We start from the raw sequence: 13,909 nt of genomic DNA, 5'->3' as shown, positions 1-13,909 counted from the left end.
CTATTACTGTATTAGAATTGTGCAGTTAATACAAAAACCTATCAGTAATTAGTAATTACTAATATCAGTAATTAGTAATTACTAATTAGTGTTCAGTAATTAGTGTTCTTGAAAAGAATTAGTATAGTAATTAGTGTTCTTGAAAAGATCAGCTATGTTATGACTGATTGTATGCCATGTAGTGAGATTCCTAATAGAATGCTATGAAATATCTCCTCATTCTCTATTTCATGTCAACAAATGTGTATTGAGCAGCTATTAGGAATCAGTCATTGAATTAAGGTTTTGGAAGACAAAGATTAGTAGCCCAAATGTTTGTTGTCAAAAAAGTTAAGGGGAATAATGTTTCAAACTGAGATAGAAGAATGAGGATGGCACACTAAAACACTAAGAACGGACATGTGTACTAGGTTGGAATGTCAGGGGAGACTTTCTAGAAGACAGGATCCATAAACTGAGTCTTGAAGTCTAAGTAGAAATCAGAAATTTAAGGTGAAGTGGAGTAGGCAAGGTGGAAGGGTATAGAGAAAGAGAAAATGCCATGAGAAAAGGTTTAGAAAACTGGAATAACAGGACATGTGTAGGGAGGAGCAAGTAATTTTGCATAGCTATCCTGTGGATGAGTTTCCCTGGTGGCTCAGCAGTAAAGCATCCTCCTGACAAAGCAGGAGATGCAGATTCAGTCCCTGGGTTGGGAAGATCCCCTGGAGAAGGAAATGGCAACCCACTCCAGGATTCTTGCCTGGGAAATCCCATGGACAGAGGAATCTGGCAGGGTACAGTCTATGGGGTTGCAAAAAAGTCAGACATAAGTTAGCGAGTAAAGAACAACAACATCATGTGAATAGACACTGTCTTACAGGGTTGTTGTGTAGATTTAATGAGATAAGGCAATTTGGAATATGCTTGACATACAGTGAACCTCAGTGAATGTTAGTGATCTAAAGAATGTGATGACAATTGTAGCATATGGGGTCACTCATGTGACAGGAGTGACTGGATATGATATTTGAGAGGTAGGAAGGGCACAGAGTATGCCATCATAACAAACTGAGGTAATGGTAATAAACTGGGACTTTTTTCTATAGGTGATAGTGTGTCAGTAAAGGAGGTTAAGCTGGGGAATGATATGGTCCTATTTACACCATGGATACATCTTTTAGATCACAGTTGGAAAATGGAATCAAAGCTGAAGACAAAAAAAAAAAAAGTAGTTATAAGGTGAATAAAATGGATCAGGAGAAGGAAAAGGTTATGAACTAAAACAGTGAGAGTAAAAAAAAAAGAATAGATTCAAAATATAAGTATGAAGTAAAATGACAAGACTTTTTGATTGAATGGATATGGGGGAAGCGAGGATGAAAGAGAAGCAGTAGTCAAGGATCAATCCAGATTTCTGACTCAAGTGACTAAGAGAATGTCAATGACATTAAATGACATCATGAATAAGGGATATGGTAGGAGACCATGAATGATGAAGGAAAAAAAGATATTAAGTTCAGTTTTGGACTTATTGAGCTTTTTATGCTCCTCAGATATCCAAGTAAAGGGATCCAGCAAATCAGATGGTGTAATGGTTTGAAAACAAGCCATAGAATCATGTAATTCTCCATGACTGAAGGGGGGAAATCCTGCTGAAGTAAAGAGACTTGGAAATCTGTACTAAATTTTTAAAATATTATATATATAAAATGTTATATATTTGTATGCAGCTACACATATTAGGGGGCTTCCCAGGTGGTCAGTGGCAAAGACTGCCTGCCAAGCAGGAGATGCAGGTTCAGTCCCTGGGTCAGGAAGATTCCCTGGAAAAGGAAATGGCAACCCATTCCAGTATTCTTGCCTGGAAAACCCCATGGACAGAGGAGCCTGGTGGGCTACAGTTCATGGGGTCAGAAAGAGTTGGAAATGACTGAGTGACTGATCATGCACATATACATATTAGAACAATGATTTTAAATTGCTTAACATTTTGATGAGTGATCTTCAAAACTTCTTGCTGTAGTCCTTAAGTTTTCAGTGAATGCTACTATTTTTCATAAATAAGAAATATATACACAACCAAATAACACAAGTGATTTCTATATTCTGGGTTTCGTCAGTGATATCTGGCTTCATGAAAAGGTTTAAAGAGGATACCCATTATCTTAATATGCTAATGTCATATTTCTTCCTGTACATTAATGCATGTTGTAAATTAGAAAGATTTTGAGATTTTAAAGTTTTCTGGAGCATGATTGTGTCTCTTCTGTGCACTTAATAATAACAGATATCACTATTTTTTATTGAGAATCTGTAATCCAAACATTATTTCTTATTCCTAACCCATAGCAGAATTCTGTAAAGTAGTTATTAATTTATTTAAATTTGAAGATTAAACCTCAGAGGGGTTAAATAACTTGCCCAAGGTCATTCAATAAAAAGTATGGAATTTGGACTTAGATTTACTTGATTCTAGAGTGAGGTGGTTAGGTTGATTCGTGCCATAAGACAGACCTCTGTTTGGTATCAGATTTCCACCAAAGAGCTATGTGGTTTGAGCTAGTGTGACTTAACACCTCAAAGTCACAAACATTTTTTCTGTAATACAATTGTAATACAAATAATTACATATATATATATATACATATATGCATATGTGGGGCTTCCCAGTTGGATCAGTGGTAAAGAACCCACCAGACAGTGCAAGAGAGGCAAGAGACTCGGGTTCCATCCCTGGGTTGGGAAGATCCCTTGGAGGAGGGAATGGCAACCCACTCCAGTATTCTTGCCTGGTGAATCCCATGGACAGAGGAGGCTGCAGACTACAGTACATGGGGTCACAAAGAGTTGGACACAGCTGAGCAACTGAGCATGCATGCTTGCACATATGCATATGTAATAAGTGATTAACGAGTGTAAAGTTCTCTTCTACTAGTTGTATTGATGTATACAGTTTCACATATAGTTATTATGTTTCAAAATTTTTTGTATTATGCCCCTACAAGAATAAAGGTTCTTCCTATTCTAATGAGAGCTGGTATTATTTTATTTATTTTAAAAAGAGAGTTAACTAAACATGTAGAGAGAGAACCAGGAGACAGAAAATTACACATAGAATTTTAAACACCACCTAAACGTTCTGTTTATTCCTTCCTTTACCTCATCCCGATCCACCCTGGCATAATAAACTATGTTTATTAAACTAAGTAACTAAACTCCATGTAGGTAAGAATTCAATATAGAAAAAGACTGGGAGTTTACAATCCAAGGATGAAGATTTCTCAAAAAATTTAATGAAGTCACTTCTCCTTCCTTATACTCCTCCCTCACCCTTATCTCTTAGTTAATTTTTACTGGCTGAAAACTGTAGAAACTCACAGCTATAAGACTTCATTACTTTTAGAGAATACACTATGGTACGTTTACTATAAATAATTCACACCATACTACACTTGTCAAAAGGAATGAACAAAGTATATATCATAGTACAGGAGCCTTGATTTTTATTGTTTTTGCTCACTTACTCACTAATTTTCCAACTGCAGCTCCCTGTCACTATGAATTAGAGTAGTTCTGCTGTATACAAATATTGTATTCTGGGTAATTAGATATTGGGATAGGAGCCTCTGTAAATTACTTTAACTGGTGTCAGTACTGAAGCAAATAAGAAGTTTTTAGTTCTGTTTCTGGTTTGGGTTATTTTCTGACCCTAAACAGCCTGACATAAAGGAGTGCTTTTCTTTGTCAAAGGCAGCCTTTTCAAATCTAACTGCCAGACACACTATTGAGCTATGTGTTCAATTCTAATTGGCTGAGATCTTTTCAATTCGGCAGTTTCATCTTTAATGCAATGGATGTAAGATTATATGTGGCTCTTTTCAATGAGTTTTCCATACTGGTGATTAGGGCAGAGAATTTGGACATAAGCAGGCTGCTGGCTATTTCTTCTGGCCAATTTAAATTGATTCATACAAGTCCTTTGTACCCCAGGGGAAGGGCAGAACAAATCCCAGTGAGTGAGCCAGATATGGCTACTCTCAGAAGAGTAAAAAAGAAAAGGGAGGACAGACTGGGGAGAGGAAACACTGCTGCTGCTGCTGCTGCTAAGTCACTTCAGTCGTGTCCGACTCTGTGTGACCCCATAGACGGCCTCCTACCAGGCTCCCCTGTCCCTGGGATTCTCCAGGCAAGAACACTGGAGTGGGTTGCCATTTCCTTCTCCGAGGAAACACTAAGTATTGTAAAATTGGAGCTCTGAGCAGTCTAGCAGAGAAATATTGAAACTTAACCAGTAGGCTTCTGTATAGAACCAAGGTCACTGGGAAAATTATTTCCAAGATTGATTTTGATATATTTAGGCTAAAAAGACTATGTAAATAGAAAATATTCTTCATACTTGATCCCGCAGGGAGCCATAGTGAGCAAACTCTTTTCTAAAAGTATTCTAAAAGACAGTAGATAATTATTTCAGAACTCCAAAGCAGCTGTAAATATGCGATAACAGAATGGCAGAGAGGGTCAGCTAACAATTTTGTTTGGGACAGATGCAAAATTGGTCTTAGAATCACTCAGAGATGAGTGCTGTTGAGAAAGTCTCCTAGTTTTCTGTTTTGAAGGTACACTAGGAGGAGCTATTCAAACAGGGCACATCCAAAAGTAATCCTTTCCAAACAGACTCTGGTTATAAAGCTCTCTTCTGGGTTTTCTCTTTTAAGGACTGGATAGGGTACAGGCAAACTATGGTGGGGTCACTTCTGTTATACATCATCTCTATTTCTTGAAGAAGTAACTCCAAGTGGTTTTATTGCTTTTTCAACTCCATTTCCAAGCAGCTGAGGAAATCCTTGGTATGCCAGATCAATTAATTTGGTGACTCCCTCTCTGAAGGAGAATGTAAACTATTTATCCAAAGAAAACAGGGACAGTGCACCACTGACAATATTTTAACAAGGACATTTCAATGCTCCCTGAACACATGAAAACAAAGAAACGTTTCTCTAGCAAGAGAAAATAGCAACAGTTTTATTTTGTTGCTTTGACTTGCTTTGCCCTAGAACATATGCAAAACATCCATCTGTCTCCTGAGTGGTAACATTCAATTTGTTAAAATTCATAGTAATAATGAAATGCAACACTGATGCCTGCCACATTAGTTGAACAAATAAGGGTGACAAATATGGCATATGTTGCAGAGACCAGTGGGTAAGTCCTCTAAGCTAAAGGATTTTTGTTGCTGTCTTTTGGTAGGAAATCTTAGGAGCTTGCACAATGATTCAAGGTTTTATAAAGTGTAGAACTCCACAGAAAATAAAAGTAAAGCCAGTTTTCAACCATCATTCTCAATCAACTAAAAACAAACAAAGCCAAACCCTGTGAAAAGCTGGCTGCAGCAGCTATTTCTGAGCTGTCTTCTGGAAGACTAATGCTTTGTAAAGTCTTTCTCTGAAACTCAGATTTCTTGAGAGGTGTTATCTGAGAATCACTGGAATTAATGCAACATAACTAGAACTTAGTAAGGCCTCTTGAGGTTTTAGAATAAGTAAAATTTTCCAACTGACACACACATACAAAACTACCTGGACTTCCCTTTATACAAATTAGAAGGTAGTTATACCTAACAGAAATGTACACAAATATTCATCAAAAGATGTGTATGTGATATGTACATGTATAACAGCTGTGTTCCTAATAGTTCTCAATTATCCAAATACCCTGAAACAGCAGAATAAATAAATTGTAATATAGTTAAAAACAATACCATACAATAAGAATGAATGATCTGGAGCTACATGCAACAATATAGATGAATCTCGCAACTCATTGGGCTAAACAGGTCAGACATTAAGATGTATACATCACACCATGTCATTTATATTAAATACATATGTGCATGTTCAGTTGCTTCAGTTGTGTCTGACTCTTTGCGACCCTATGAACTGTAGCCTGCCAGGCTCCTCTCTCCATGAGATTTTCCAGGCAAGATTACTGGAGTGGGTTGCCGGGCCAGGGGATCTCCAGGTAATCTTCCTAAACCCGGGATTGAACCTGCAACCATATTAAGTACAGAAAGAGGTAAAGCTAATCTATGCCTCAAAAGGCAGTGATACCATTCTTGGTGAGTGAGCTGAAGACAACGTAAGTGGGGCTTCTTGGTGTGGATCATGTTCAGTTTCTTCATCTGAATGCTTATTGAGTTCAGTTTGTGAAAATTCTTTGAGCTATAATGTGCAGACATATGTTTGCGTGTGTGTGTGTGTATCTGTATTTATACAATACTCAAACAAAATCTGCAGTCCGTGGGGTTGCTAAGGGTCGGACATGACTGAGCAACTTCACTTTCACTTTTCACTTTCACACATTGGAGAAGGAAATGGCAACCCACTCCAGTGTTCTTGCCTGGAGAATCCCAGGAACAGGGGAGCCTGGTGAGCTTCCATCTATGGGGTCACACAGAGTCGGACACGACTGAAGTGACTTAGCAGCAGCAGCAGCAGCAGCAAACAAAAAGTAAAAACATAACAGGCCTATATCTAACTCATGCCTTGTTATTCCATGTCTTTTCACTTTTCTTTCTTGTAAAGTACCTTGTATATCATTTCCTCACTAGCAGTCTTCAGACCTATATGCTTTTCTTTTTCCTTGTCTATGTGCTTACAATAGCTCTCTATTTCTATTCATTAAACTTCATCTCTCCTTTCATTAATGGACTTTCATGTCCTACTTCAGACAGAAAATCTTTTAGATCACCTTGACAGCCTAAGAAATCTTCCAGTTTAGTAATTGTTCTTGTAAGCATGGTGTTCTAATACTTAAAAACATAAGAATACTTTACATACTTTGAACATCCTAATAAGGTAAAGGAGACATCAAAATCTGATATATTTTACAGTATTTAGTTGTAGCTCTCTAATTTCAATACTGTTCTATCTCACCTGAAGATTTAAACTCTGTTTGAGTTTATGTATTTATGTAGAGCTCACTTAAGAGGTATAATATATCTCAATAAAAATGACAAAATGATATTTTACCTTCTGATTGTCTCTAGTTTCCTTTCCCTTAAAAGGAAAATTTATTAGTTTTCATTTTCATTCTTTATTTATGGACTACTATTATAACCACTACTATCATTGCCAAAATGCCAATTATTAGGTATTTATTTTGTGCCAGTCACTGTTATAAGCAATTTGCACATATTATCTAATTTAATCTTTACAATCTTATGAAGTTGCTACTGTCTTCATTTTTCAGATGAAAAAACTAAAGTTCAGCAAGTATAAATAACTTGCCCAAGATTAGCATTATAGTTTGATTTAAACCCCATGTTCTTCCAACCCAAGCTTTCACCACTTTGAACTCAAATAATTTTATACTTAAGCACAGAACTTTGGCTCCCTTACTTTTTCTAATATAGGTATTGTTAGCAGGGTTAGATATGACAAATACTTGTTCATTCTTTCTTTGCATTAATTTAATTTTAATAATTCAAAGCCACATCCAAATTCTTCCATATAGGAGGTAAAGACTAGCTCTACATCTCCTCTAACAAAGTAATTAACGTGGCGTATCACAATTTTGTTTCTCCAGGAACTAGAAATGTGACAGCTCCTTCTCTCTTCAAAATGCCAATGCCAAAAGTACCTTCAGCTCACCTGCAGCCCTGGAGTTGCCTTCCCTACTATACTCTTTGATCCACATTCCTAGTGATTCAAATACAATCTCCAAAGGAAATGGGAGTATACAAGTCATGGAAGCAAAAGAACGATTGATGTAGTGACATCAACAGTGCTCACAGTTCAATGTTATCAATAGAGCAATGCAATGGTGAAAAATATACCTTTTTCATAAGCCCACATCAAACACGTCTGCTCATCTTTTTCACCACTAGACCTGCTTGGATCACAAGCTACCAGATTCATATCAGCTCCATTATCCAGTAAGAACTGAACCAGGCGAATGTGACCATGGTAGCAAGCAGAGTGCAACCCTATAATAGAATAAGAATGAAAATATGAAAGGAGAAAAGGGGAAACTGAACCCCAATTTTCAAAAGATAGTCATTACCACATAAGAGCATTGTTGCCAGAGATATATAACAAAAGTTGAGTTCTCTGACAGATAATTAATTCTGTTTTTGAGAAAACAAGACATACTTTAAAGAAGTATCTAGTCAATATATATAGAGACTGCTGCTGCTGCTGCTAAGTCACTCCAGTCATGTCCGACTCTGTGTGACCCCATAGACGGAAGCCCACCAGGCTCCCCTGCCCCTGGGATTCTCCAGGCAAGAACACTGGAGTGGGTTACCTTTTGCTTAAGCACACTTTTTAGTATTTTTACATCCACTGTAATTACCAGAACAAACATTAGCATCTTTGTATAAATCAAAGAATAAAGACCTTAAACAAACAAAAAAAAATTTTCAGCAGCAAACCAAGCGTAAGATAGTGTGATCAGTGTGTTCTTGATGCAGGTCATACTGGATGCATTGACTGTAAATACTTTTGCACAAAAATGAAACTGACCAAAGGTCAATCTGCTTTCTATTATCCCCATGCACCATCAATTTAAAAAATGTCACTGATAAAATATTCCTCATTATTGGGGTTGACCATTGCCACTGCTCCCCTCCCTCTTGACCATACTTCTCTTGAGCATTGATATGCATTAGAAACTGTTGTTCGCACCACAGTCTTACCTGTGTGTCCATCCCTTCCTTGGTGGTTGATGCTTATGACATTCTGATCAAGAAGAAATTTAACCAGGTCAATGCTCTTGCCATAAGTACAAGCACTGCAAAGATATAACACAGGGGAAATAGAAGGCCTCTGTTATGGGCTGAATGTGTGCCCTCCAAATTTAGTACGTTGAATCTCTGATTCCCATAACTTTACAATGTGACTATAATTTAAAGAGGTATAATTTACAGAGGTAATTAAGTGAAAGTGGATTAGTTAGGGTGGGCTGGGCCCTCATCAAATATGATTGGTGTCCTTACAAGAAGGAAAGATTAGAAGATTAGGACAGGGACAGAAGGACAGCTCATGAAGATACAGAAAAGAAGATGACCACTGGCAATCCAAAGAGAAAGGTCTCAGGAGAAACCAAACCCGACACCTTGATCTTGAATTTTCAGACTCCAGAACTATAAGAAGATCAATTCTGGTGTTCAAGGCATCTAGGGCATGGTATTTAGTTATGGTAGCCCTAGAAAGCTAAAGCAGCCCTGGTTTACCCAGGCTATTTTAGATGCTGGTGTTTACATAAGAGTGCCAAAAAGCCAGAAAAGATAGAAGGAGGAAGGGATAGAGAAGCAGGGGTGATAAGAAAAAAAAGCACAGAAGCAATACAATCCTGAAGATTCTCAAAGAGGAGCCTTTAAGAAAGGAGCTGTATCAAATTTCTAGCATTCTCTTATTAATTATTAAATAGTTCTTATGATATGACTTCTTTTCTAGGCATTCTGCAGGGAAACTGAATGGAATGAAGGAAACCAGGAAGGTTCTGAGAAATTTAAATGATACATTACACTTGTGATTACATCAGAAGCAGGAGGAGAGAAGCCCTGAAGATCGGATGCTAATTCCAGGTTCAGTTCAGTTCAGTCACTCAGTTGTGTCTGATTCTTTGCGACCCCATGAATTGCAGCACGCCAGGCCTCCCTGTTCATCACCAACTCCTGGAGTACACCAAAACTCACGTGCATCAAGTCGGTGATGCCATCCAGCCATCTCATCATCCTCTGTCGTCCCCTTCTCCTCCTGCCCCCAATCCCTCCCAGCATTAGGGTCTTTTCCAATGAGCCAACTCTTTGCATGAGGTGGCCAAAGTATTGGAGTTTCAGCCTCAGCATCAGTCCTACCAATGAACACCCAGGACTGATCTCCTTTAGGACGGACTGGTTGGATCTCCTTGCAGTCCAAGGGACTCTCAAGAGTCTTCTCCAACACCACAGTTCAAAGCATCAATTCTTCAGTGCTCAGCTTTCTTCACAGTCCAACTCTCTCATCCATACATGACCACTGGGAAAACCATAGCCTTGACTAGACGGACCTTGGTTGGCAACGTAATATCTCTGCTTTGTAATATGCTATCTAGGTTGGTCATAACTTTCCTTCCAAGGAGTAGACGTCTTTTAATTTCATGGCTGCTGTCACCACCTGCAGTGATTTTGGAGCCCAGAAAAATAACGTCTAACACTGTTTCTCCATCTATTTCCCATGAAATGATGGGACCAGTTGCCATGATCTTAGTTTTCTGAATGTTGAGCTTCAAGCCAACTTTTTCACTCTCCTCTTTCACTTTCATCAAGAGGATTTTTAGTTCCTCTTCACTTTCTGCCATAAGGGTGGTGTCATCTGCATATCTGAGGTGACTGATATTTGTCCCAGCAATCTTGATTCCAGCTTGTGCTTCTTCCAGCCCAGCGTCTCTCATGATGTACTCTGCATATAAGTTAAATAAGCAGGGTGACAATATAAAAGGAGACTTGATGTACTCCTTTTCCTATTTGGAACCAGTCTGTTGTTCCATGTCCAGTTCTAACTGTTGCTTCCTGACCAGGTAGGTAGTGTCAAAAATAATTTGAACTGGAGGACACCCATTCAGTGACTCCAGAGAACTGGAGAACTGTGTGGTGCAGAAAACCCTTATACACAGCTGGTATCTTGTGTTTGGAAGTGAAGTATTGTGTGTTATGGGACAGTACAGAAAAACAGGGTTTTTTCCTTCCAGGTTTGTTCCAGAAGAGGTTGTTCACTGAGTCTTACTATTTCCTCTTCCTGGGATGACTTTGCCTAAATCCTTTTTCTATCATAGAATTTTATTATTTTCTTTAAATAAATGCCACTATTTATCTAGTTGAACTGATGTTTCGTCTATGAAGTCTTCTCATGAACCAAAAGCTGAGTTCATTGTTATCCCCTCCGCTTCCTTGTCAGTTCAGTTTTATGGTGCCTTTCATATTGTGTTATGGTAATGGATACACCTGTGTGTGCTTTGATGCCTTACAACAGAGTTTCCTTAAGGAGGGAAGGGATTGTGTCATGTCAATGTTCCTACCAGCGACAACACAATATAGCTTCTCAATAAGTCTTTCTTGAATAGCTGAGTGAATAAAAAGTCACTGTCAGTGTAATAGATCCTATCACCATTAATTATTTATATTACAAATAGGACTCGTAACACTATACTTTTAATGTTTGCCTGAATTCCCTCATTGTTTCATTTCAAAGTAACTATTTACAGGAAATGATAAGTTCTGAACATACATATAAATATATATATATGTGAGTGTGTGTATACAAATGTGTGTACATATAGCATATGAAAACAATAACAGAAATGTACCGAGTGCTATGTGCAAAGCACTGTGATTTATACATAGAAAAAACCATAATTGTAGTGAGCTCCTCATGTAAAAGGAGTATTTCTTTTATAAATATGTACTTAAAATGAATAGAATAAAAATATTAATATGTTGTTGCTAGTAGCCACAGGTTAAGACAAAATAAAACAGTTAATACATACTTTTAACTCACTTCACTAATCTCCTTATATGCAGAGTACATCATGGTGAAATGCTGGGCTGGATGCAGCACAAGCTGGAATCAAGACTTCCAGGAGAAATATCAATAACCTCAGCTATGCAGGTGACACCACCCTTACGGCAGAAATCGAAGAGGAACTAAAGAGCCTCTTGATGAAGGTGAAAGAGAAGAGAGTAAAAAAGCTGGCTTAAAACTCAACATTCAAAAAATGAAGATCATGGCATCTGGCCCCATCACTTCATGGCAAATAGATGGGGAAACAGTGGAGTGTCACTGACAGTGACAGACTTTCTTTTCTTGGGCTCCAAAATCATTGCAGATGGTGTCTGCAGCCATGAAATTAAAAGACACTTGCTCCTTGGAAGGAAAGTTATGACCAACCTATACAACATATTAAAAAGCAGAGACAATACTTTGCTGACAAAGGTTTTTCCCGTAGTCATGTATAGATGTGAGAGTTGGACTATAAAGAAAGCTGAGCGCCGAAGAATTGATGCTTTTGAACAGTGGTGTTGGAGAAGACTCTTGAGAGTCCCTTGGACTGCAAAGCTATTAAACCAGCCAATACTAAAGAAAATCAATCCTGAATATTCATTAGAAGGTCTGATTATGGAGCTCAAGCTCCAATACTTTGATCGCTGATGCGAAGAGCCAACTGATTAGAAAAGACCCTGAGGCTGGGAAAGATTGAAGGTAGGAGGAGAAGGGGATGACAGAGGACTAGATGGTTGGATGGCATCACTGACTCGATGGACATGAGTTTGAGTAGGCTCTGGGAGTTGCTGATGGACAGGGAAACCTGGTGTGCTGCAGTTCATGGGATGGCAGAGTTGGACACGACTGATCGACTGAACAACAACACTAATCTTCTCCTATGGACAATCTTCTGAAGGTGATGATAATCCTCAGATTATAACTGGTTTCAGTGTGTGCACAGAGTAGCAGAATGATTTGAAAACTAGACTGAGGTGTCAGCCTCCATAAGAATTACCTATTGGAAAAAGTGGACTTGAAATACCTCACAAATATCAGTTCTCCCGATTGCCCCTTTAGGGACAAATTCCATGATTCACTTTAACTGAAGGCATGATCTAAAGAATTTGTGCATCTGTTCTGGACAGAATGTGTAGAAAACAGGCAAAATATTTTGGTATTAGAACATGAAGATACATAAAAACATAGGATTTGGAATTAGTCAGGCATTTAATCAGAGCAGGCGATAACACTCCACTCCAGTACTCTTGCCTGGAGAATCCCATGGACAGAGGAGCCTGGTAGGCTGCAGTCCATGTTGTCGTGAAGAGTCAGATATGACTGAGCGACTTCACTTTCACTTTTCACTTTCACGCATTGGAGAAGGAAGTGCAACCCGCTCCAGTGTTCTTGCCTGGAGAATCCCAAGGATGGGGGAGCCTGGTGGGCTGCTGTCTATGGGGTTGCACAAAGTCAGACATGACTGAAGCGACTTAGCAGCAGCAGCAGCAGCAGGCATTTAATACATAATTTTCTAGCCATAAGAATCTTTGGCAAGTTAGTTTTCTTGAGCCTCCATTTTCTCACTGGTAAAAAAGGGATAGTAAATCCAACTTCATAAAATGGTGACGAGGATTAAATGAAATATTGGATGTGAATCATCCAGCACATATTCACTTTTCCATAAATGGAAGTTGTCTTCTCCTCCCCTTTGGCTGACCTCTTTGGCTGGTAAGACAAATCTGGAAATCCAAGTGAAATTTGACACGTTGATGCTTGATGCAGAAGTATAAGCTTAATTTTAGTTCAGTATGAATCAGTAGTTAATCTCTCATTTCTATTATTCACCAGTAAGGTACAGACACTATATAAATAACACATTAGTCTCAAATACATGTTTTAGGCATTACAAACCAGCCAAGAGATCAGCAATATGTAGGTGAATGCATCTTATATTCAAGGTTTACTCATTTTGAATGACTACACTTTTATTTAATAAGCAAAACTGTAGCTTGTCAATGATGGTTTTAAATTATATGAATGTCTGCCTTCCTTTGGGACATCTTAGCTACATAAGTCCTGAGTTTTTATCAGCCTTTTTCTTCCCTCTCTCCTCTTTTCTTTCTTTCTTAGTCACAACTTTTCCCCCTGATGTTCCTTCTGTGTGCTTTTCCAGAGCTCACTCTAAAGGACTCTAATGGATTCCTAGCAAGGAGTTAATGCCTTCTTATGTATCTTGGTGGCCACCCTGACTAAGCTCTTACAGGCTGACAGATGGATGTCTTAGATAGGTAGATACATTTGCACATAAGGTTTAAGTGGTAAGGAAAAAAATGTCACTTTTGATGCTGATGAATTCTGGTAATGAGATTCTTGTCGGAGGAGGATTATGGGCACTGCTCCTTTTG

At 38.4% G+C, this 13,909-nt stretch overlaps 1 protein-coding gene across 3 annotated transcripts in view; it reads right to left on the bottom strand.

Moving 5' to 3' along the window:
• The window catches only part of TNNI3K (TNNI3 interacting kinase), a 383,736-nt gene that overhangs the window by 217,966 nt on the left and 151,861 nt on the right, over positions 1-13,909 (bottom strand). For all 3 annotated transcript variants that reach the window (XM_055402899.2, XM_088835391.1, XM_088835392.1), the window contains 2 exons: positions 8,678-8,772; positions 7,817-7,966 (listed from right to left, as the gene is read on the bottom strand). In XM_055402899.2, the coding sequence (XP_055258874.2) occupies positions 7,817-7,966; positions 8,678-8,772 (245 nt within the window). The remainder of the gene's footprint in view (positions 1-7,816; positions 7,967-8,677; positions 8,773-13,909) is intronic.

This window comes from Moschus berezovskii, chromosome 4 (assembly GCF_049115385.1).
Source record: "Moschus berezovskii isolate FMDL1 chromosome 4, NW_MosBer_1.0, whole genome shotgun sequence".
Taxonomy (NCBI): domain Eukaryota; kingdom Metazoa; phylum Chordata; class Mammalia; order Artiodactyla; family Moschidae; genus Moschus; species Moschus berezovskii.
Note: the sequence above shows the minus strand (reverse complement) of the source record. Positions and strands in the feature narration are given on the sequence as shown.